The 20,613-nt window shown below is 38.4% G+C and overlaps 1 protein-coding gene across 1 annotated transcript in view; it reads right to left on the bottom strand.

Moving 5' to 3' along the window:
• The window catches only part of SLC2A13 (solute carrier family 2 member 13), a 124,180-nt gene that overhangs the window by 54,048 nt on the left and 49,519 nt on the right, over nt 1–20,613 (bottom strand). Inside the window, exon 4 of the mRNA XM_088533223.1 lies at nt 16,502–16,610. Within this exon, the coding sequence (XP_088389349.1) occupies nt 16,502–16,610 (109 nt within the window). The remainder of the gene's footprint in view (nt 1–16,501; nt 16,611–20,613) is intronic.

The raw sequence follows: 20,613 nt of genomic DNA, 5'->3' as shown, positions 1-20,613 counted from the left end.
TGAACTGTCAGAAAAGTTATACTGCCAGAAGCAAACCGCAGCAAGGCCTCCTTCCTCAAGGTTGACTGCACTACTGAAACCTCTCTGCCTCCGCCACAGGACAGGACTCAGTGTGCTAAGTGCTGTACCAATACCGAGCAATCAGATGACCTCTCCCAGAAAGCTGGCAATCTAAACCCAAGGCAAAAGCCCAAATGGATGCTCACAGATGGGTAAAGTACCAGTAATCGCCGATCACAAGGTCAGACCATGAACACCACAGGCCTCTGCAGCTCAAACAGGTTTTGTTTTGGGAGGGTTGCTTTCTGGGTGCTTTTAGGCAATTGTATTTGCTTGGAAAATCATATTCAGAATTGCTATTCTGCACTGCTGCAGAGAAGGAAACTACAGCAGGTAACAGGCAAAACTGCCTAGGCTGAGAAAACATAGAATAGGTAGAGCAGAGAGGTAGAGCTCAACATGCTGTTCTTCATGACATACATTGCAGTAGTTGTCTACTTCAGAGCAGGTGAAAAACCTGAATCATCCTGGCATCACCATGGAAAGAAGAGGGCACCAATTCTCAGCGGCTGAACAGCAATTTTAAATCAGAAATACTTCTGAATGCAGCTTTGTCCTTGAATGCTGAGGATTTGGGCAGCCCCTGAAGGTTAAGGCTGACACACTGCTGTTCCTTCAGACCACTTGCTGTCTCTCACCAGGCTTTGTACTGCTATTTCCAGAGTCAAACCTTAAGCCAGCTGCCTTATATTCCTTAATTCACGGGGGCACTCAGATCTCTGAGTGATTTAACAGCGTGCATTTGATGAGAATTAACTGTTGAGCTGGGAGATGTCAACCTTTCTCGCAGACAGGAGGAGAATTCCATATAAAGGGAAACAGGGAAAAATCAGAACTTGGTTTTGAGAGGAGCCAGGATGTTTCTGAATAAGGAATACTAAGAGAATGTTAACTTCTGCTAATTTTACTCTGACATGGAGGTGCAGAGAAAATAAATTGGGACAACGCATGTAAATAGTTGAAAAGTAATCTTAAACAACACTTAACTGGTAGATGTGCTTATCTAGGTACCAAATTCACAAATTTCTCAGCATTCAAATAGAGGCATGCAAATCAGAAATGACTGTGCCCTTTACCGTTTAATCTCTTTTCTGTGCTCTGCACAGGTATCTGCAGATACGCTGGAGGAAAAACATTCCTCAAAGTCTGTGTCACAAGAACATCGAATGAATTGCCACATAATTCACAGAAATAGCAGTTTACTTTGTTGGGTCAGTAACAGTAGATCAACACTAGCTGATATATTGCCCTTCACTGGCTAACACCTGGCAGGAAGATAAGAAATGAAACCTTCTCAGTGCTACTAGGGCTTCTGATCTCAACAAATGAGGTGGTGCCTCCTCGAGCAACGCTCATGCTCTCCCCAGCAAATCAGTCTTCAAGCGGGGACAGGGAGTGTGGGTGTGAGGGGCCTGCAGGGTCAAAACTCGTCAGCAGGGATGGAGGGAACTGTTTGCTGTGACTCCCTACCACCACTGGGAAACACCGTTTTCACTCTTCTCCAACGGCTAATATATCTGGGAAGGCCTCTTGGTCAGCAGTACTCTGTCCCTTATTTCCTCGATGAAGACTGTGTATACCACTAAATATTGGCCTAACTTGGCTCAAATCTACAGTGGTACCAAGGACTCCTGGGTTCACCATGTCTGTACGTTGTAGATAAACTGTGTTTGCAAGCACTGTGTGCAGCTAAGTGCACAAACGCCTTTAACAGCATCAACAATATGTAAGGTAGGAACTTGTTTTATAATCAGTTTATACTACTCTTTTAACCTAAAATCTTCTTTGAATATAAACCTCTTTGTTACTGAAAATTTTCCCATTTTCTTAAAATCTCTAGAATTCTCTAAAGATGATAAAAGCCTGCAGGCTCAGATATCTGTTTTACATAATTGTGGATACAAAAGAACTAACACAATTTTAATGATTATCCAGCGACAGAGTTGTAACAAACCAAATGATAATTAATTACACATATAAAATAATCAGGTATTGCTATCTTGGGAAGAACTGAGATGACTTGATTTCATCAAAACTGAGCAGCTCTGTAGGTGTCCAAGCACAGGTGAGGACAAACTGGTAGGGGTCTGTTCTTACAAGCTGCGAATACGTACTGAAAAACTTACTGTAGTAGGAAGTGGCAGTAGACTCTGTGCTACACATTTTTCTGCTTTATTATGGACAGAAACTATTCCAAGCTTTGCATTTTTTTCCTGTCTTCTCCCTTCCTGTTCTCTCACCTTATACTTCCAACTTTACCTTGGGAAATAATCCCCTTATAGCATGGTTTTTGTCTGGCCTAAAACCACTCACTTCCAGGAATACAGACTCCTGTGTTTAAACAACTCAGGAAACAATACAAGCGGGATTATACCACACAGCAGTATGCTTCTTCTGACTTTCATGACAACATGGAAAAGCTTATTTAAAAGCTTTCCTGTAATTATTTTGGCACAGGAAATGGACAATACCTTGAATCTTCCAGAAACCTGGCTGACATATCAGAGCAGCCAAGCCATGTCATATTGCTTTACTCTACCATTAATTAGTCTAATGACATTGAAGCCCCACTAGAGAGGATGAAGTTGTGACTCAGAGCAACAGATGTGATTGTGATGTGCAGTCTCTGGGGAGCGCCTGTGACAGTAACAGTCAGTCTGAAGAGCAGCACCATGGAGGAAGAAATTTCTGCCATGAAGGAGGAAATTAGTCCTTGAACGGCAGTTAATTTGTTCCAGACAAAGATTTTTGCTGTTAGGAAAGGAAAACGTCTTTTATGAAACCATGATAAATCCCCAAACAAGTAAATCATTTCAACTCTATTGAGAATGTCTTGTTTAGAAAGATACTGCAAATAAGGCTGCTCATAAATTCTTTATAAGCATATTTAGATACAGTGAAAAGCAATAAACTAATGCACAGAACCTAATAACACACACCTACATCATTAAGAGTATTAAAATGTGGATGTCAAATACACATCCTGTGCTTCTGTACCTGATAGCAAAGCATGCAGCAAGCATGGAATCAGTGAGAGATTTTGCAGGTAATGAGTCAAGAGATGAAAAGATGAGGCACAGATCAACTAGGTGCTGTACGAGAAGATGAAGGACAGCCAGGAACGCCCTGGCTAATGACAGTCACACCACAGCAGCCCCTGAACAGTCCTGCACATACAATCACGACCCTAAAAGAGACTCATGGAGATCTCAAGCTTTCCAGGGACTCATCTGCAGGTTCTTCCAAGCTAAAAGCAAGCTAAAATGAGATTCATGACTGAGTTAGACAGGTACTAACTTGGCATCCTGCCGGTGGCTGAATACCACAGGACACTAAAAGTGTCAGTAAACAGAAGGGCAGTAAACTGAGTTACAGAAAGTGCTTGCAGCTGCTCACAAGCATATATTACAGTGCAGCATATCTAAGTCTTTGTGAAGAGACTGGAGGCAGGACACATCTTCTTTGCAGAAATCTACTGATCTAATTTTTTACTTTATGTGAATAATCCAGAAGTCCTAAATTCTGTGGAAATCCAGCATGGTCCACAGAACAAGGGCTTTCAGGGTTGCTTAGGAAGAAGGTTACATAACATCTTTACTTCTCCTATACATAGCCCTTTGCTTCTCTGTATTCTCCACCTAACACCGCTGAAAGGAGAGCTCAACAAGCACCATCAAATTAACTTGTAGCTAACTCTAAGGTTTTCATAAGGCAAAAATCTAAACATGGCTCTGATGACTGGGAAGAAGAGGACAAGAGACCTCAGCTTCTAACTTGCTTTTTTTTTTTTTCCTCACAGAAGTTTTATGGTACTTTTTAAGCACTGCCCATTATATATTTTTCATCCATCTGTATTTTTTTTCCCTTGCTCTCTACTGTTAATGCCCTCTCCAGTATTGTCTAGTCTCCCTGTCCCACCATTGTAGCATATAGAGTTATTAAGAGAATTAGCAGGGAAATTGACCATATGAGCATTTATTTAAACTATCTTCTAGCTAGTATAGGTTAACAAATGACATAAGCAAACAGTGAGGTCTCAATACATACAGAAACCTGACAGGTGTCTCGCAGAGTCCGTGCTCCCTATCTCAGTACAGTCACTCATATCATACATTACTACATACATACATACATTACTACAAGGGCATCCTCCTTCTGCCCCTGTTCAGAATTCTGGCCATTCTTGTGTTCATTTTCCACAGTGTGATAATTATCAATAAAATTGTTCTTTACTATCAGATATAAACATTCAAATAAAAATAGAACTACATACCTTGGAAAAAATACAATGAGCTAAGCCTCACTAATTTTACTTATTCAAAGCTCTAATAAAGCAAATAGGGTGCCAATTATCGAGTTTCAAGTGTTCTAACACAATGATTATTTCTTTACAGTTATACAGAACAGTATGAAAAGAAAGGAAAATGACTTGAAATGAGTTTGTATTTCCCTTAAGAGCTGACCTATTTCCTTAATAAGTCACTCTCCATTCTTACGTGCATCAGACAAATGCATTATGTCTTATATTCTCACTTTAAATAAATGATTTTACTGAGGTAAATCACAACCTGAAAGAACAACAACAAAAAAACCTAAATCTGATTCTCAAGTATTAGTAAGATTATTAAAAAATCTGTCATTTTTGAAACATGAAATTGAACAAGTGACATCACTAGTAAACATAATACACCATTCTCATCCTCATTAAGATCCTCTTTGTTTCCCTTCTGTTTGCAAATGGGATAGAGCTGCCAGCTCACCAAGAAGTTAAGATTTCTTTGAGCGCTTTGAATATTCCTGTGTTTCTAAACTATGATTAAATTCTCTTTTAGTCTCTTATTTCCTTGGAATTTCAGAAGACCACATTCAAAATAAAATAAAAAAGAGCCAAATTGGTCTGAGTGATACTGAGATTGCACCTGGCTCTTTACTACCCTTAATGCAACATCGATGAAGTACTACTACTACCTGCTTCCTTCCTTCATCTCTGGAGAAGGGCAACAAGTATCGCTTTAGTGCGCAAAAGAATCTATTTCTCAGTATTTAACAGGGCAACATTTCCTGGGATGGATACAAGACAAAATCCAAATCCAATACCCTTTCCAGACACAAGGTCTTGCCTCCCATGAGGTAGCTCAGAAAAAAACAAAAGGAAAGGTAGGACCTGCCTAAGGTCCTCTTTCCTATCAATGCATCAGGCATCACCCTGCAGACATTGACTCTACTGTATCTCAGGCAGATATAGGCAATTTCCCTTGAAACCAGCAAAATGAGGAGGCAACTGGAATACAGAATGACAGAATCATCATGGTTGGAAAAGACCTTCAAGATCATCTAGTCCAACCATAAGCCCCTCAATGCCACAGCTGTTAAACCATGTCCCCACGTCCCTCATCTACACATTTCTTGAATATAAACATTCTTGAAAATAAATATTCCCTCAGTTTTTCTAAATTTTTGATTGTTTTCAAGAACAAAAATCATTATTTTGGTGCTAGATATATGATCTAAGCTTCTGAAGTGAAAACATTAAGGTGCAGCCTTACAAAGTTTCACTGCTTCAAATGTTCTCATCTGTGTCCTCAGTAGGTAAACATATTGCAGAAATAATACATTGAGTAAACAGAAACAGGCAATCAAGTGGGGAAAAGATCCCAAGTTGTCTTAGCAGGTTATTTTTGTTATGTTTTTTTAAGGCTTTCCCCTCCTTTCTTTTAGAGGATCTGCGATTCATTATTCTGTCAAAAATTTAAGTTTTTGAAGGAAGGCAGAAATTTGAATCAGCAATTTGGCATTACCTCTGGCAAATTCTACTTCTCCCTTATGAAATGTAGGAAATAATTCCCTTCCACTATAAAATGCATATGGGTCAGCTGAAAATTATGTAGTCTCACAAAGCCTTGTACTTCGAGAATGTCTATAAAACATGTCATCTTGGGAGGGTACAATGTACAAGTGACTAATAAAAAAAAAGAAATAAAATATCACTATTTTGTTCTTTTATTACGCAGCACAGATTTTGTTCTTTCATTAAAACACTGGAAATCACTAAAACACATGTTATTACCTCATGCGGAATTGCTGGTAGTTGGCAGGTGGGGCTGTAAAACCCCAAACATACAATTGTTTTAAGTTGTTACAACTTTCTCACCTAACTAGACTCAAATTATACCTCGCCAGATTTCCCTCCAGCTCTGATAACATGGGATCTTTGAAGAAATGAGACAAGAGGCAGGGATGAGAAACATCACCTCCCGATAGCTTCTGTATCCCGGACCACCTGGTTGCACTGACACGCTGCTGCACTCTCCATCTTAGCCATCCTTGCCCATTTAATACCTTCCTCCTTGTTGGATTTACCCACAGCATTCCTACTCACCACAATGAGAAATGAAGAGGCTCTTTGCTGCTATCATATTTTTTCTTCCACGTGGTGACTATTTCCCATTGCACGTTCTAGGTAGTCCCTTTTGACCATAGCAGTCTTTGTATTTGCAAACTGTTCACAACAACAAAGTCTCAATGAATCTTTAGATGTTGCCACGTTTTATTTATAAACCATTTCTGTTTTCATTTAAGGTTATTTTTCTGCATGTTCTCTAACCTTTCAGTTTTTTTCCTTTTCTCTCCATCTCTGTTGCCTGAGAGAGCTTGACTAGCCTGCATTCACTTAACTCATATTGACAGACTCCAAAGAATCCAATTTACAGAACTGGTTCCTATACCGCTAAAATAAAGGTGAATAAACAGACCTAAAGGGCATCATACCACGTACTCTATGTTTGAATGGGATCAGTAATGTATTTCACCAAGGTTCCTATGTTGCTGCATTGGGCAGCATCTAATTAAGTAACCTTTGGTAGTTTCATCTGGTGCCTTTTCAGGATGCTCTGAATTGCTCCACATTTCTATACTCTTCGTTTTGTATTTAATGAGTACATACCATTTTAGTGCTAAGAATATGGTCCAACTTTTGAATAATACACGTCTGCTACGTTTTCACAGGCGAGCAAACCTACTAGGTAAACCAAACCCACTCCCCTTACACTTCTGCTATAAATTAAAGAAGAAAAGAATTAAGTTAAATTTATTTCCTGACAAGTTTTCAAAGCCACTAATGAAATACTTGACTGAGGAACAGTCCTTGCTAGAGAGAATGAAAATATACAGATTAACAGGATTATGCCTACTAAATATTAACAATTGCATGTGAAAGAAAGTCACACAATGTCATGGGAGTGGCACTACACAGGCGCCAGAGAGCTACAACACTGGCAGAACGGCGTTCTGGAAGCTCTCTAGGCAAACGATACCTTTTGTAAAAAAGAGGTTACTACTAAAGGAACCTCCTCTGGCAATTGTTCATCAAAGATTTATGAGGATTGTTATTCTGACTCCATTTCATTACTAGGCTTTATATATGTACAGCATTAACAACATGCATTTAATTGGCTGAACGGCTACATTGTGTAGGTGCTACATGTAAACATTTTATTTCTTACATAATTGTTTTACTGTAATTGCTAATAACCTGAGCCATATGTTTCAACAAAGACTTTGCTCCCACCCACACAGTTCACACATTTCCTCCTGCACGGTCCTGCAGTGAAGTTAATGCCAAATTTGTGACATGAGAATTATTACCAAGGCAACAGAAGGAAATCAAACATTATTATGATTTCACTACAGACAAGAGCAAGAGAAGACACTGAAAGGAAAAAATAGGAAAAAACTTTATTAAAGGGCAAGAAGAATGCTTGAGAATGCTAATGATTTGAGTGCATTTCTTCTTTATGTAAACACTTTCCTTTTAAGCTTTCTCCTAAAGCATTGCCCTTCTTTAAATATGGTTTTACAACCTCAAGAACTGTAGGCACCATTCATTATCTACCATTTAAAAATATATTAAGACCCAAAAAAAGGTACTTATGATTAGTGGGACTGTTAGTTTTCTTTCAATATTTGAATGAAAATGTCTCAACATGCTGGCTAGTTTACCACTTGTTGCTACCTAAACATGGAGCTTGGGGTGAAAAAAGATGCACATAGTCCACACGGATCAGATTTTATCATAAAAAATCATGTTCCAAATCAGAAGGCAGACAATACAATTACCTACAAAAATAACCTGGTAATGTTAACTTTTAGTCAGTTCTTTGAAGAGGATAGGTTATAAAAATATTAAATTTTCCAAATGAAGATACTATAAAGGCTTCATATTAGCAACATTCAACGTAAGACTTCAAAAGAATTTCCTTCTGGAAAAGTATCTACACCGAAAATATTAAAATTTATGAAAGAAATTCAGCCTGGGTGGGATTTTTTAAGGATTAAAAAAAAAACCCTTTTAATAATTTATTTTCAAAAATGTTGCAGAAAGAACACAAGTACCAGACAAGGCCCCTCGCAAATGACTGAGAGCTCTAACGTGCTGCTCTCATCACACGAGGCTTATTTTCATGTGTTACTGCATCCTCAAAAGTTTATATTCTTTTAGCCAGCAAGCTAAGAGAAAGTCTGTGACAAAAAAAAAAAAGAAAGAAAGAGAAAAGGAAACTATTGCATATGGTGATTCTTAAAATCATAAGATACTGAGGGTCCAGCTGTGGGAGGAAAAAGAGAGTGGGAAAGGAGATTCAGCACCAGGGAACTGAGCAGGAGACTAAAAGCTCAATATTTTCAAGACAGAATTAGAACCTTGAATTACCCAGCAAATAAAATTCCTGAAACACCTCATACCTGAGTTGCTGAATTGGCTTCCCCTGCAGGATAGGAAGGCTTTTTGTAGTTTATTTTTAAACTTTAAAAAAAGTTATAATGCAGAAAAACATCAACCTCAAGGCCCTTTAATGCATTCAGAATATTTTCATTTCATTTAGGTTTTCAGGTTTTTTCTTCTGTTTCTTAGGTCTTCGATAATACTTTTCTTGAAAAAATAATTATTAGGACAGAGGTGGCATGTAAAAATCCCACGTAAAGGAAATTACAAAATACATGAACTAACAGTTCAGCCTTGCAGCTTATGCCTACTAATTCCAGTTTACAAACACCCACAAAATGCATTATTTCTAATGCAGTCTCTATTGCTGTAACATCTTAAGATAAAGCAATTAGAAAAGATGAATACTTCCAACTTCCCTTAAGAGACCACTCAGCCTAGTATTTCTAAGAACTAAACTCTGTTCCTGTAATCATTCTTAATATTACCTTTCTCAATGTATTCCCATTACTCGTGTTACATAACATCTGGAATTACTTTCCACACCTTTCTGGTATTCATCCTCCAAAACTTTTATGTCAAAACTACCTGTTCTGTAATCTCCATGGCTTAGGACATGGATGTATTTTTCAAAGCTATCTTCCAAAAGCTTTGGCTAGTTTATTTGACAAAACAAGCAGTTTCTTAAGTATGTTAAACATTTCACAGCTTTACTCTAGCTAACAACTCCACCGTGCTTTGTTTGTTTTGCACCCTTCTTTTTTTTTTCCTTTATGTGTATTTTTTTTCTTTTTTTTATTCCAAACTTTCAAACAGAATACAAGCACAAAATGTATCACTGTGTGCAGCGAACAGGCACTGGCAGTGAGAAGCTCCAGCCTGAGGGGGAATCTCAAATAACCCAAGCCACAGTCACATTTTACCTATTTTTCTTTAATAATGAATTACACATTCACACGTCCAAACTGAATCAGCTTATTTTCTGACAATCACAAAAGCTGAGATAAACAGGAGAAGGAAGAATCACTCTTTTTTTATTTGCAATTCTTGACTTTAAACTTGAAATACTGTGCGGGTTTAATGCTATCACCACTTTTACACAGGTGATATTTTTAGAGCTTTATTCTAGGAAATCAGCCTCTGTACTTTGTCTAAACAGATTTACCCCTCACTAGTATTCTAAATACCCTCTCAAAAATGGCTAAAATGATAAATTACAGCCTTCAGAGCTAAAACATGGATTAATTATTTACACTGCTGAGATGTAAACATAGTTATACACATTGCTTAAGATCTGGCAGTGTCTCCAGAATTAGAGATATACAAGAATATTTATGAAAATCTTTCACTCGATAACTAGAACTTTTGAAGCACAAGTCATCTGTGAAACAGAGCTAATGATATGTAATTTTTAGCAATACCATGACAACCTTGCAAATTTTCAAATTTACTGAACTGCCTTCTTGGAGCAGATCTTCAGGTTTGCGTTTTCAGTCTTTCTAGAAATCAAGCACTCCTTATCAATTACATTACTTAGGATGTTTCCCAGTTTAACACTCTCAACTAGTTTCTTCTTATTATTTAGACTCAAATAAAGAAGGGCATCTGCTAGAGTTCAGTGTCTCTACCTGCTGGATTACATTCCAGTGCATCCTTATGGGAATGGCTACATGTGCTCTGTTTCTAAGCTGATATTTAGGTACTTTTAATCCCTCACAGAGCCCCAGTCTTCAGATAATTCTGCTAGATAAATGAAGAGAGCAAACAGGAGGAAAAAAAAAACAAATCTAGAACATCCTTAGCCACCTCATCTTTCGGATTTGCAATTGAGAAGTACATAAAACCCCATGCTGGTCTCTACCTTCCCTCACTAGGGCCTCTTCCCTCACACAGAGGGCCTCAGAGCAAGGCACGTGTCTCCCTGCCACATGAGGCAGCACCCACATCTCCCTCCTCCAGCATCCTCCTCCTCAGCAACACCCATCTCTCTGCATCTTTATTCCACTCAGACCAATGCAAAGCACAAGCAAAAACTGACATCTCTGAGCCCTGCACTCCTGTTTGTCCTTCATGGAAGTAGAGCTGAACCTCAAAGCACCCATGATGGAGGAGAGGCAGAGGGGGGAACTGCGATTCAAAGCAGAATTTCTCCACTACAGCTTTGCTGCCCCTCGGCAGATTGAACCATGCATTCCTGCCAATCCACAAATACAAAAAAAACAAAGCAAGAGAGCTGCTTGAGTGCAATGCTGCAGACAGCCGAGCACTGTCTAACACTAAAGCTACCAGAAGTGAAGGTTCAAGCTCTGTAATTGCTGTACCACAGACCGGCTATCGAACCTACCAGGAAATGTTTTTTGACATTAAACTTCCCTCTAACATCTCTTAAACTTCAAAAGTATCCTGGCTTCTTTCCAGGCTCAGTCTCTCTCATGCATTTGTTTATTCTCTCATTCATATTCAGTACAACACTCGTTCAGTTTTCATGTTAATTGTTTTAATATTCTTAACCTTTCTTCAAACCCTCAATTCCCACTTGTTACATAATCTCCTTTTGTCTCCCCTTATCTTTTCCTTCTTTCTTTTATTCAGGTTCTTTTTTCTTCTCTCTCGTTACTCTGAGCTTTTTTCCTCCTCTATATAATATTTTCTTCCACTCCCCACTTCTTCCCAGTTGGTGAAGGATGCTCGTTTTTATCACCTCTTTTTTTTTTGTTCTTTTATTTGCTTGCACTGATTAAAAAAAACAGGCTGTTTGTTTGTTACAGCTTGAAAGTGTCTGTGGACCAAATCCATGCACAGATATATCTTACATGTGAATTCACATAACCTTTGGGAATATCAGCTCACATACATTAATTACAATCCAAGCTGAAAACAGTGGAAGTCCAGAAGCTCTCCTTTTGACATTGTATACCACATTTCAGTTACAGAAAGCTTTTCTAAGACAATATGAAATGATAATAGCGAATGACTAAATTAGCATCACATCACAATTACTGCTTCAACTGCAAAACAAATTTTTTGTTTGCCTTTCATCAGGACTGCTTCTCTTAAAGTTTTATGAGAATATGATTAATTAAGATGATACAGCTGCCTCTTAAGCTTTTTGAACTAGGACGTAACATATTTGAAGGCCTGAAAACATGGAGAGCTTGTTTGAATGTCCATCGGCTAGCTTCAAGCTAGCTGGTCTCCAAAAAGAAGAAGAAATTCTGACGCAGGTCACAAAAACCTTGATTCAGTCCAGAGCGAGCACATGTACGACAAAATAACACTGAGTTGCCTCCTGTAATGGCTAAATTACTGCTTAGTATTGAAGCTAATTTAGGATTTTTCCAAGAGCTTTTTTCCCCATGATTTGTTTTGACTGCACTGAAGCTGCACAGTATCAGGAGTGTTTTCAGAAGTTGGAGTCCTGCTGGGACTTGAGCACGTAGCTAAAACACTGATTTACACTGTTTGTCATTTAACAATCTCAAACAGTCAAATTCTTCAATATAGAAAAAAAAGGTTGTGTTTTTTTTTTTAATAAGATTTCTAGAAGTAACTGATAAGGAAACTTATCGTGAAATTTTACCTTAAAAAAAATGGTTGTTCTTCTTCCTCCAAATTTTAACTGTGCCACTGTGGGCTTGAAAGTCTCTGCACACCTGTGATTCAGCAAAAGTCTTGGGTATGTGGTTCTGAACTACCTGACTTGCAGTAACTGCTATCTGGGAAGGCAACCTCCTTCCCACCTTCTTTTTTGGCATCCTGTCAGAGGGATTTGTGATTCTAGGCTTGAAACAGTTTTCAAGACGAGAAAATCCCCCAGTGGTAAGAAATCAAGTACTTGAATCCTTTCCAACCTGCTTGCATTTCCATTAGCGATGCTTCTCTAAAATTGCATGCAATTATCTTTCATATGTCAGTTAACCTGGAAAAAGCCCTGGTAAAAAAGGATTTTTTTTTTTTACTTCAGTCCAGTATCTTACAGCATTTGTATCCCTTATTCTCAGGACACACACAGACACACACACACACACACACAAAAGGAAACAAAACAATAGGTCACTGAGCTTTATCCTTTTACTAACTAAATTTAGCATGCTAGAATCTGTTCTGAAGAGTCACCGTCTCCTCAGCCTATTTTTACATTTTCTTTCTTATTTTTAGAAAGCAGAAACTGGAGTGGCTCTGCATGCAGCTCTCCACTCTGCTGCCTTCCTACTCATGCCCAGAGCTTCTGAGTGTCACATATATATTCAGCTGATTCAGATATAACAAGAAACTTTTTCTGAGCATCAACCTAGATCAACTGTGTGGACAAAGCAGTTCTCCATAACTCTTCCAAGAGCACTTCTTTTGTTCTCCTTTTCGCATTCTCTATTATACATGAACTGTGTTGAATCCAGCGGTCACTGGGGTCACTACTGATATTCTAGTTTTAACTTGAAAGTATTCAGACCATGAACCCTTAAGAATTTGAATCTTCATTTTTTTTCTGTTATTTGCATGGATTTCTTTTAGTTTCTTTTCTTTTCTCGTGCTTCTTAGTATAGACAGTGTGTGATTACTTTTAGACCCCTGCAAAATTCCTGTATGCCTCTATAATTCCACCTTTAACAGTGTGTTTTTTTTTTGGTTAAAGTTGGTTTTTTTTAAACAGAGCAGTCAGTCAGTGCATCATACAGAAAAATATGGGTAAGTGTTCAATAATAATACAGGTGTTTTCATTCTCAAAGAGGCATGGAGTTGCTGGAAGTCCAGTGAAGGGCTATTAAGATGATGAAGGGTCCGGAGCATCTCTCACCTGAGGAGAGGCTGGGAGAGCTGGGACTCTTGAGCCTGGAGAAGAGAAGCCCGAGGCGGGTCGGGATTAGCGTGTAGGAGGATCTGAAGGGAGGGTGAAGAGAGGATGGGGCCAGACTCTTCTCAGCAGTGCCCGATGACAGGACAAGAGGCAACAGGCACAAACCGAAACACAGGCAGTTTCTTGAGAACAGGAGGAAAAATCTTCTTTACTGTGAGGGTGTCTGAGCGCAAGTTGCCCAGAGATGTTGTGGAGTCTCCTTCCATGGAGACGTTCCGAAATCATCTGGACATGGTGTTGGACAAGGTGTTTTGGGTGATCCTGCTTGAGCAGGGTGCTTACACCTGGTGATCTTCTGAGATCCTTCCAACCTCAACCATTCCGTGATTCTGTGAATTCATATGTAAGCACAGCATCTTGCTGGAGACAAAAGACAGTTGCTTCCTTTCACTTCTAAAATTTCCTTTCATAGGAAAGTCCTAGCTTCAAAATCTGATAAATACAAACTAACTTAAACTAGATTACAAAAATATTGCATGTTGCAAGTGGTTTACAAATTAGTCAGTCCCTTAACAACAGTGCCTTCGTGTGTTTATTGTAGGGATTTTTGTATTTAAAGCTAAGATTCAACTGTATTTTATAGTTTTAATTCTGTCCTCCTACACATACATTATTAGGTTAATTCCAAACTATTTATAGAGCATGGTAAGGGACTGGAAGTTTAAGATAAGCAAAGTCAGCCTACCAATGTCACAACCTTGTGAACTTTCTGTTCATTTCTCGTTCTACCACAGTAAGATTTCCCAAAGAGGAACCAAATGTGAGTGTGTCTGTCGTAGGCTACAGATTGTATCCTCAGTATGTTTAATAATACTATAATAATTTTCACTTCAGGAGTTTCCCAAATTAATTTCTAAACTTAGTTGCACTTTTGGCATCCATAACATCCTGTGGCAATGATTTCCGCAATGTAATTATACACTGCCTGAAGAAATGTTTTCCTCCTGTTTATTTTAAACCTAATGCACGCTAAGAAATAGGGGTCAACAAAACTCTGCTATGAGGAACAATGAATAAGCACAGCCTCCATATCTCCTCCACAGCATTGGTAGTTTTACAAGGCTTCTATCCTTCCTCCTGTCCCCGTTCTTTTTCCAAGCTGTAGAGTCCTCCTCAGTTTTGTTCATATACAGGGCACATCTCTTCTCATGTACGAGCTGGTTTGCACTTGTTTAAAGAGAGGACTTCTTAAAGACAGTTTCTTCTCAGGAATCTTTGGCAACACCTGTTATGAACTAGGATGAAGAGCTCATATGATTCTATCTATCATATCAACTCAAACATCTCCAGTGGATTGGAAGCTAAGATGTCTATGGCTCTTCGTAATAATTTTATGTTCCCCATCTGCACATTCATTTTTCATCTTTGCAGCTTTACTCTAATTTCATTCCATAGCAATTTCAACTACTTTTGATCAGCACAGGATTCAAACTTTCTGCACTGTAACTCAACGCAACACTCCCTCCTCTCCAGAGGAGGGGCAAGGGGGCAACTCCTCTGATAGGCAGACAATCTAAACAAACACATTTACGTTGCTAAAGGTCCGAAATTTGATAATTTTGTGTTTGAATTACTCCCTGTTGGGTATGGGCTGATTAGCCCACGCAATCTGTTATTATTCATTTCATCAGTTTGTTCCAAGATCTTTTTCCCCTTGGCTTTTCAATTTGAAGCAGACCTCTGAGACATCTTTAGTGAACTCCAGCATGGGAACGGCCATACTTGTTCCACTGTTAGCACAGATGCTACAAAAACTTTTATAAACTTTGCTGCTAAAGATTTGTCGTTTGGTAGTGTTCTTGTTATGCCTGGATCATTACTGGACCTAGACATACTGTTAGATCTCCTTTTTAATGGGCCTGAGGAACTCATCAAAGCACTTGCCTGCCTGTCTGCTGGGTTTCACACTTAACTTACCAGTCAGGCTTTCCTCTGTTTTTTCTCACTTATGGACACTCTCTACTTTGTAAAGCATCTCCCTTTATCTGTCACAGATGTCCCTTCTCTGAAGTTTAACAATAATGAGTGTGTTTTTTCCCCCCTTACGACAGGTTGTTGGTACTTAAGACTTTGAATACGGTATCTCTTGATACCACTGAAAGCTTTACTCTTTTAGCTGCATCTTTTAACTACCTCCCCACAAGCTTCCTTGTTTAGATGTAAAACCCTTCACAAGACATTACTGTAATATTTACACTTGCTCTTAGAATAATACAGAAATTGCATTTATGAGTTACTCGGGCAGACTGGATCAACAGTAACTTCATCATTAACCAGGCTGCTTGTACTGCATGTTTACCAAGAGCTGCTTATCTTGTGAGCTGGCAACATATTGAACTGACTCCCCCATAAAAGTAACAAAAAACAAGGAAATAAAGACAAAATGAAACAAAAGTTGTCTTCATCTCTACATTTACTGAGTCTTCCTACAGGTAATGGAACCATATAATAATGGAACATGTTTCTTTCCTTGGCATATGTTACCTCCTTAAGCACTTCATAGCCATTTTCCATCTTGTACATGGTCAACAGCCACTGTATTTTGAGCTATTTTCACACCGGCCTAATCTACAAGAGCAGCTTCTGATCTAGACGTACACATGTATCTTTGATTGTAACATATAACATACAATGTCACATCTGCACATTGCTATAGTCTGCATTGTCATCTCTACACAAATGCCTATCCCTGCATTAGCAACCTCTTGAAATGCTTAGAATGTAAAAATGTAAATTTAAAACCAGACATTCAGCTCATTCACTCAGTTGCTTTCTCATTTCAGATTTTCTCTGGGTTGCCATGAACAATTGCTATTGCTCTGTCTGCTTTTATACTTTAGAAAGAGAAGAAAGCAATAAATACATACATGACGGTGTTAATGCCTGACAGCTGTTGAAACATCTGCAGACCACAACCCACAATTAAGGCTCTTCGAGTTGGAGGGTATGTTAGCATTCTGCAGATCACAGGTCCAGCTTAAAAACAAACAAACAAAACAAGACATAATGGTTCTTAAATGCTCTCTATCATGACAATGTTCCCAAGCATAAGTTTTTCTATTCCATTTTGATGCAAACTGGGATTCTTTCAGTTATTTTCAAATAACTTTATCATTTCTGCACTGCACTAAAAGATTATTTTTTTCAGGAAACAAAGGTGTAACACACAACAATTTCTTGATCAAAGTACTATTGGTGGCACATGTACAGTGTCCTATATCCTACTGATATTAACAGACTGCACATCTGCTATAGCTGGATATGCTGTTTCAAACTTCTTGCAAGTAGTCACTTCTGGTCCCTTTCTAAAAGCTCCTACTCACGTTGTGGAGCTGCTTCAGGAATGGCACTGCTCGGATCTGGGTCTTGTAGATCAGAAAGTCTCAGAAAACCAGTTTATACAAACCGCTGGAAAGAGGGGTATTTTGTGCTGTGGGATAGATCTGTGTTTCACAGGTCTAAGGGCGGCAGAGAGAACATTTTATTTTTCTATACTTTTGGTAGCACTGAAATGGGGATAGATTCAAGAAAGCAAAAAACAGTGTCTTATGGGAGAGGAAACAAAATAAACTGCATTTTTGGCAAATAGCAAGTTTCAATTTTTGATAATTTTAAATTTTTAAATTACCCATTAAAAAAATGCAATTCAGAAAATTCAAGGAATTAGGCAACCACAGAAAACACTTCACTCCGTTATTTAGTTTAATTTACTCTGTCCAGAACGTCATTTAGGCTAAAAACACATTCCGGTGAAAATTTTTAAGTTTTGTATATCTTAACAGACTTGGTATACCTACTTAGAGCAGCTATTAAAGGTCACAATACATACATTTCAAAATATGTATCATCAAATAATAAAAAGCTTTAAAAAAGTCATATCTGGAGGCCAAAGGCACCTCTATTTTAAGCTTACATTTACACATTTTCCTGAATGTCCATCCTGAATATGCGAAAATATATTAAATATATTGATTCACTGTAAAAAGCTATGAAAGTCTATTAATGAAGAAAGATTTACATCAGAGCTTCATAAAGCTTCATCAGAGCTTCATACTTTCCAGCTTCATAAAGCTGGCAATGTATGTACAGTTTCAGTACCAAAACTTGATAAGCAAGTTTAGATATATAATTTTTTTCATTCGAAGGTAGTCAAACCTGCCTGGGGAAGAATTGTTTTCATCAATAATTACAGTATCCACATGACATGGGTATTAGCACTTAACTCGCCATTTTTGTCATTAATAGTAGCATCCCATTGGCGAATTGTCCACCTGACATATAGACAAGGGCAAACACCATTAACATACACACGGTTCCACCTATCCTACAATGCAGCCACATCCCTACCTCCAAAATGCCTCTATTTGAGTTCACAAGGAACTTCTGTCCGTGAGTTTTACAGCAATTCCTGATCCACTCAGATGTCTGGTGAGGAATCCACTCGGATATCTTGGTAGAGCCAAGACTCCATTCACAATAAGGCATTGTGCAAAAAAATTGCAAAGGCAGCATTAAAATGAATAGCTAGGAATTAAAGCAGCTATTCCTAAACAATGGGTTGCAACATGCTTAAAAAATTAATTGCAAAAATTCATTTTTAGGCCAGGAAGTCGTTTCCTGCAGAAAGTTTAGGACTCCACATCAAAGCCTTTCAGTGCTTTAGAGCACTCAGTCAGCTAAATTCATCAAGTATTTGTGATTTTTTTCATATTTCAAAGAGTATGATACACATGATGTTTAAAACATCATACTGCTTTATGTGAGGGAACAAAAAGTTTCACTTTTTTGTGCCAAAGTATATGCACATACAGAACATTAAAGGACTTTTGCAAGTTTTACAGTCTGCATGTTTACGAACCAATGAACTGAAACCAAAGATATCATTAATCCGTAAATCCCAATCCATAAATGAGCTTTGCAAATTAACTTAGAAGTCCAAATAATTTTGGCTCTAAGATGGGTATTTTTAAACTAGAAATTGTATGAAACTTTTTATTCAAATCATCTAGCCCTAAAGCTACACGTTTTATTCTTGTGTTTTCCTGTCTTCACTCCTGCTACTGAAATTATTGATCTTTTGATCATAGAGGGTCCTAGCCCTTCATATCCCAGCTACACCAAACACTGGGAACAGGATCACCCATTAACTAATGAGCTTGATTCTTAGGACCATAAAAGAGAAAAAAGAGCTTTCCTCATCCTTGCTTCAGTTAATATACTAAAAAGGAGGAAAAAAAGTAACAGTGGAGAATGGTTTTAAAAACAATCTTTAAAATGAAGTCTTCAGAATTGAATACATTTTTCTTCTGAAAATAAGTTTCTGATAACTCTTAAATTTATTGTTATCTATTGCAATAGATTAATACAGCAAAAGCAACAAAATAAAAAATTCAGCAATTGCATATGCATCTAGAGTAAAACAGATGACACAAAACACAGGTCACAAATAAAATGAAGTGATAGGTATTTGGCAATTTGTTTTTATAATGGAGGACGTAAACATTTCTCTCCAAATTCACTGTTTTTATTCACTGCACTCCTGCCTTAATTGCTTTTGGTTTCTCGTTAGCTAAAGATTTAAAATCATTCCCGGTTTTGAGCTATTTAATCTGAGCTTGCAAAGCCACTGGAATGAGTGCTTTCCATCTTCTAAGCTATTAATAAAAAATGACGCCAGAAGGATGAGAGCTAGTAATGTCATGATTAACTTAACAAGCCTAGATAGCGTTGGACTTTTTGTGCTGTGGGCAGACAATTGCTTACGGAGAGGTGCCCAGCGAGCCGCAGGGCTCAGCGCCTCCCAGCTACAGGGCAGGAACCATTTCTGGCGCTATGGAAAGCTCTTGCAAAGCTCCAAAACTTGCCTGTCTGCATCTTTTTTTATGGCACCAGTCAGCCAAGAACATGAAAAGAATGTCAGTTCATCTGATATTTGAGTTTTGGTGTTTTTCCAATACTTCACAGCAAATACATCCAATGGAACAACAAGATATCCATCTTCAGAATAAAATAAGGGCTTATCACAGGTAACTGTTGGGTCTAGAGAGTTAATGCAAGGAGGTTGTCCATGGCTAGCTGAAGTTTTTTATTTGCTTAGCAAGCCTAGATTTCAAATAAATGTTCAAATCTTATTAATACGCTAGGAGGAGAGAACAGGAAGACTACGAACAAAGATTTTTATTTTGACAGCAAGTTGCTTTGGCCTTTTGGGAATATGAAAACAAAGCAATTTTCTTTCATCTGTAAAAGGAAAAAACATCTTTCCCTTGATGCTACATTCTCTGACATAAAGCTTTGGTGATGGAAAATCTATATCCCCAAGTGCTTCCACAAAGAGGCAGCAGTTCAGAATGCCTTGGAGTAGGACAACAACCAGAGGCAGGGAAGGGGGGAGAAAAGAGAGGTTAGTGCATTCTGGCTCTGCATGACATGTTCTTTCTATAAAGCACCAACTACTGCAAAGAAGCCCTTAAAAACTGGAAGAAACATGACAAAAGAGAAAGCAAACTGACAAAAGCGGCAACTGAACCGGGGCCAGGGTGAGCGGAGGGAAGCGGTGCCTGCGGAAACGCAGCGGCCGGGGCAGCTGCAGGCAGAGGGTTTGGGCTGCACCAGTGCCGAGAGGCCAACCCGGGCCTGGCCTTGTCCAAACCTGCACAGGGCTCACAGCCTGCGTGGGGCACCGGGAGGTTCATCCGTGCGGGTGGGACGGGGGAAGGGGCAGCAAGGGCTGCAATAAAAGTCTGTTGGGAACTTCGGGATAAAATCTGTTGCACATTCATTCTTTTGTTCACTTTATTACTAGCATATTTAGTTTAAACCATCATATAAAAAAAATCTCAATTAGGGGTCTGGAAAATATCCTCTCATTAGTTTTTCCTCTCACCTTTTAAAAGCCAGATCCATTAGCAGAAGATCTTTATTAAAAATATTTTTTAAAAAAAAAAAGTTAGAAATGAGATTCATATTTAAATTGATT

Source organism: Tinamus guttatus, unplaced genomic scaffold (assembly GCF_059628265.1).
Source record: "Tinamus guttatus ecotype Peru unplaced genomic scaffold, ASM5962826v1 Tinamus_guttatus_pri_ptg000489l, whole genome shotgun sequence".
NCBI classification, from domain to species: domain Eukaryota; kingdom Metazoa; phylum Chordata; class Aves; order Tinamiformes; family Tinamidae; genus Tinamus; species Tinamus guttatus.
This window is presented reverse-complemented; position numbering and strand designations above follow the sequence as displayed.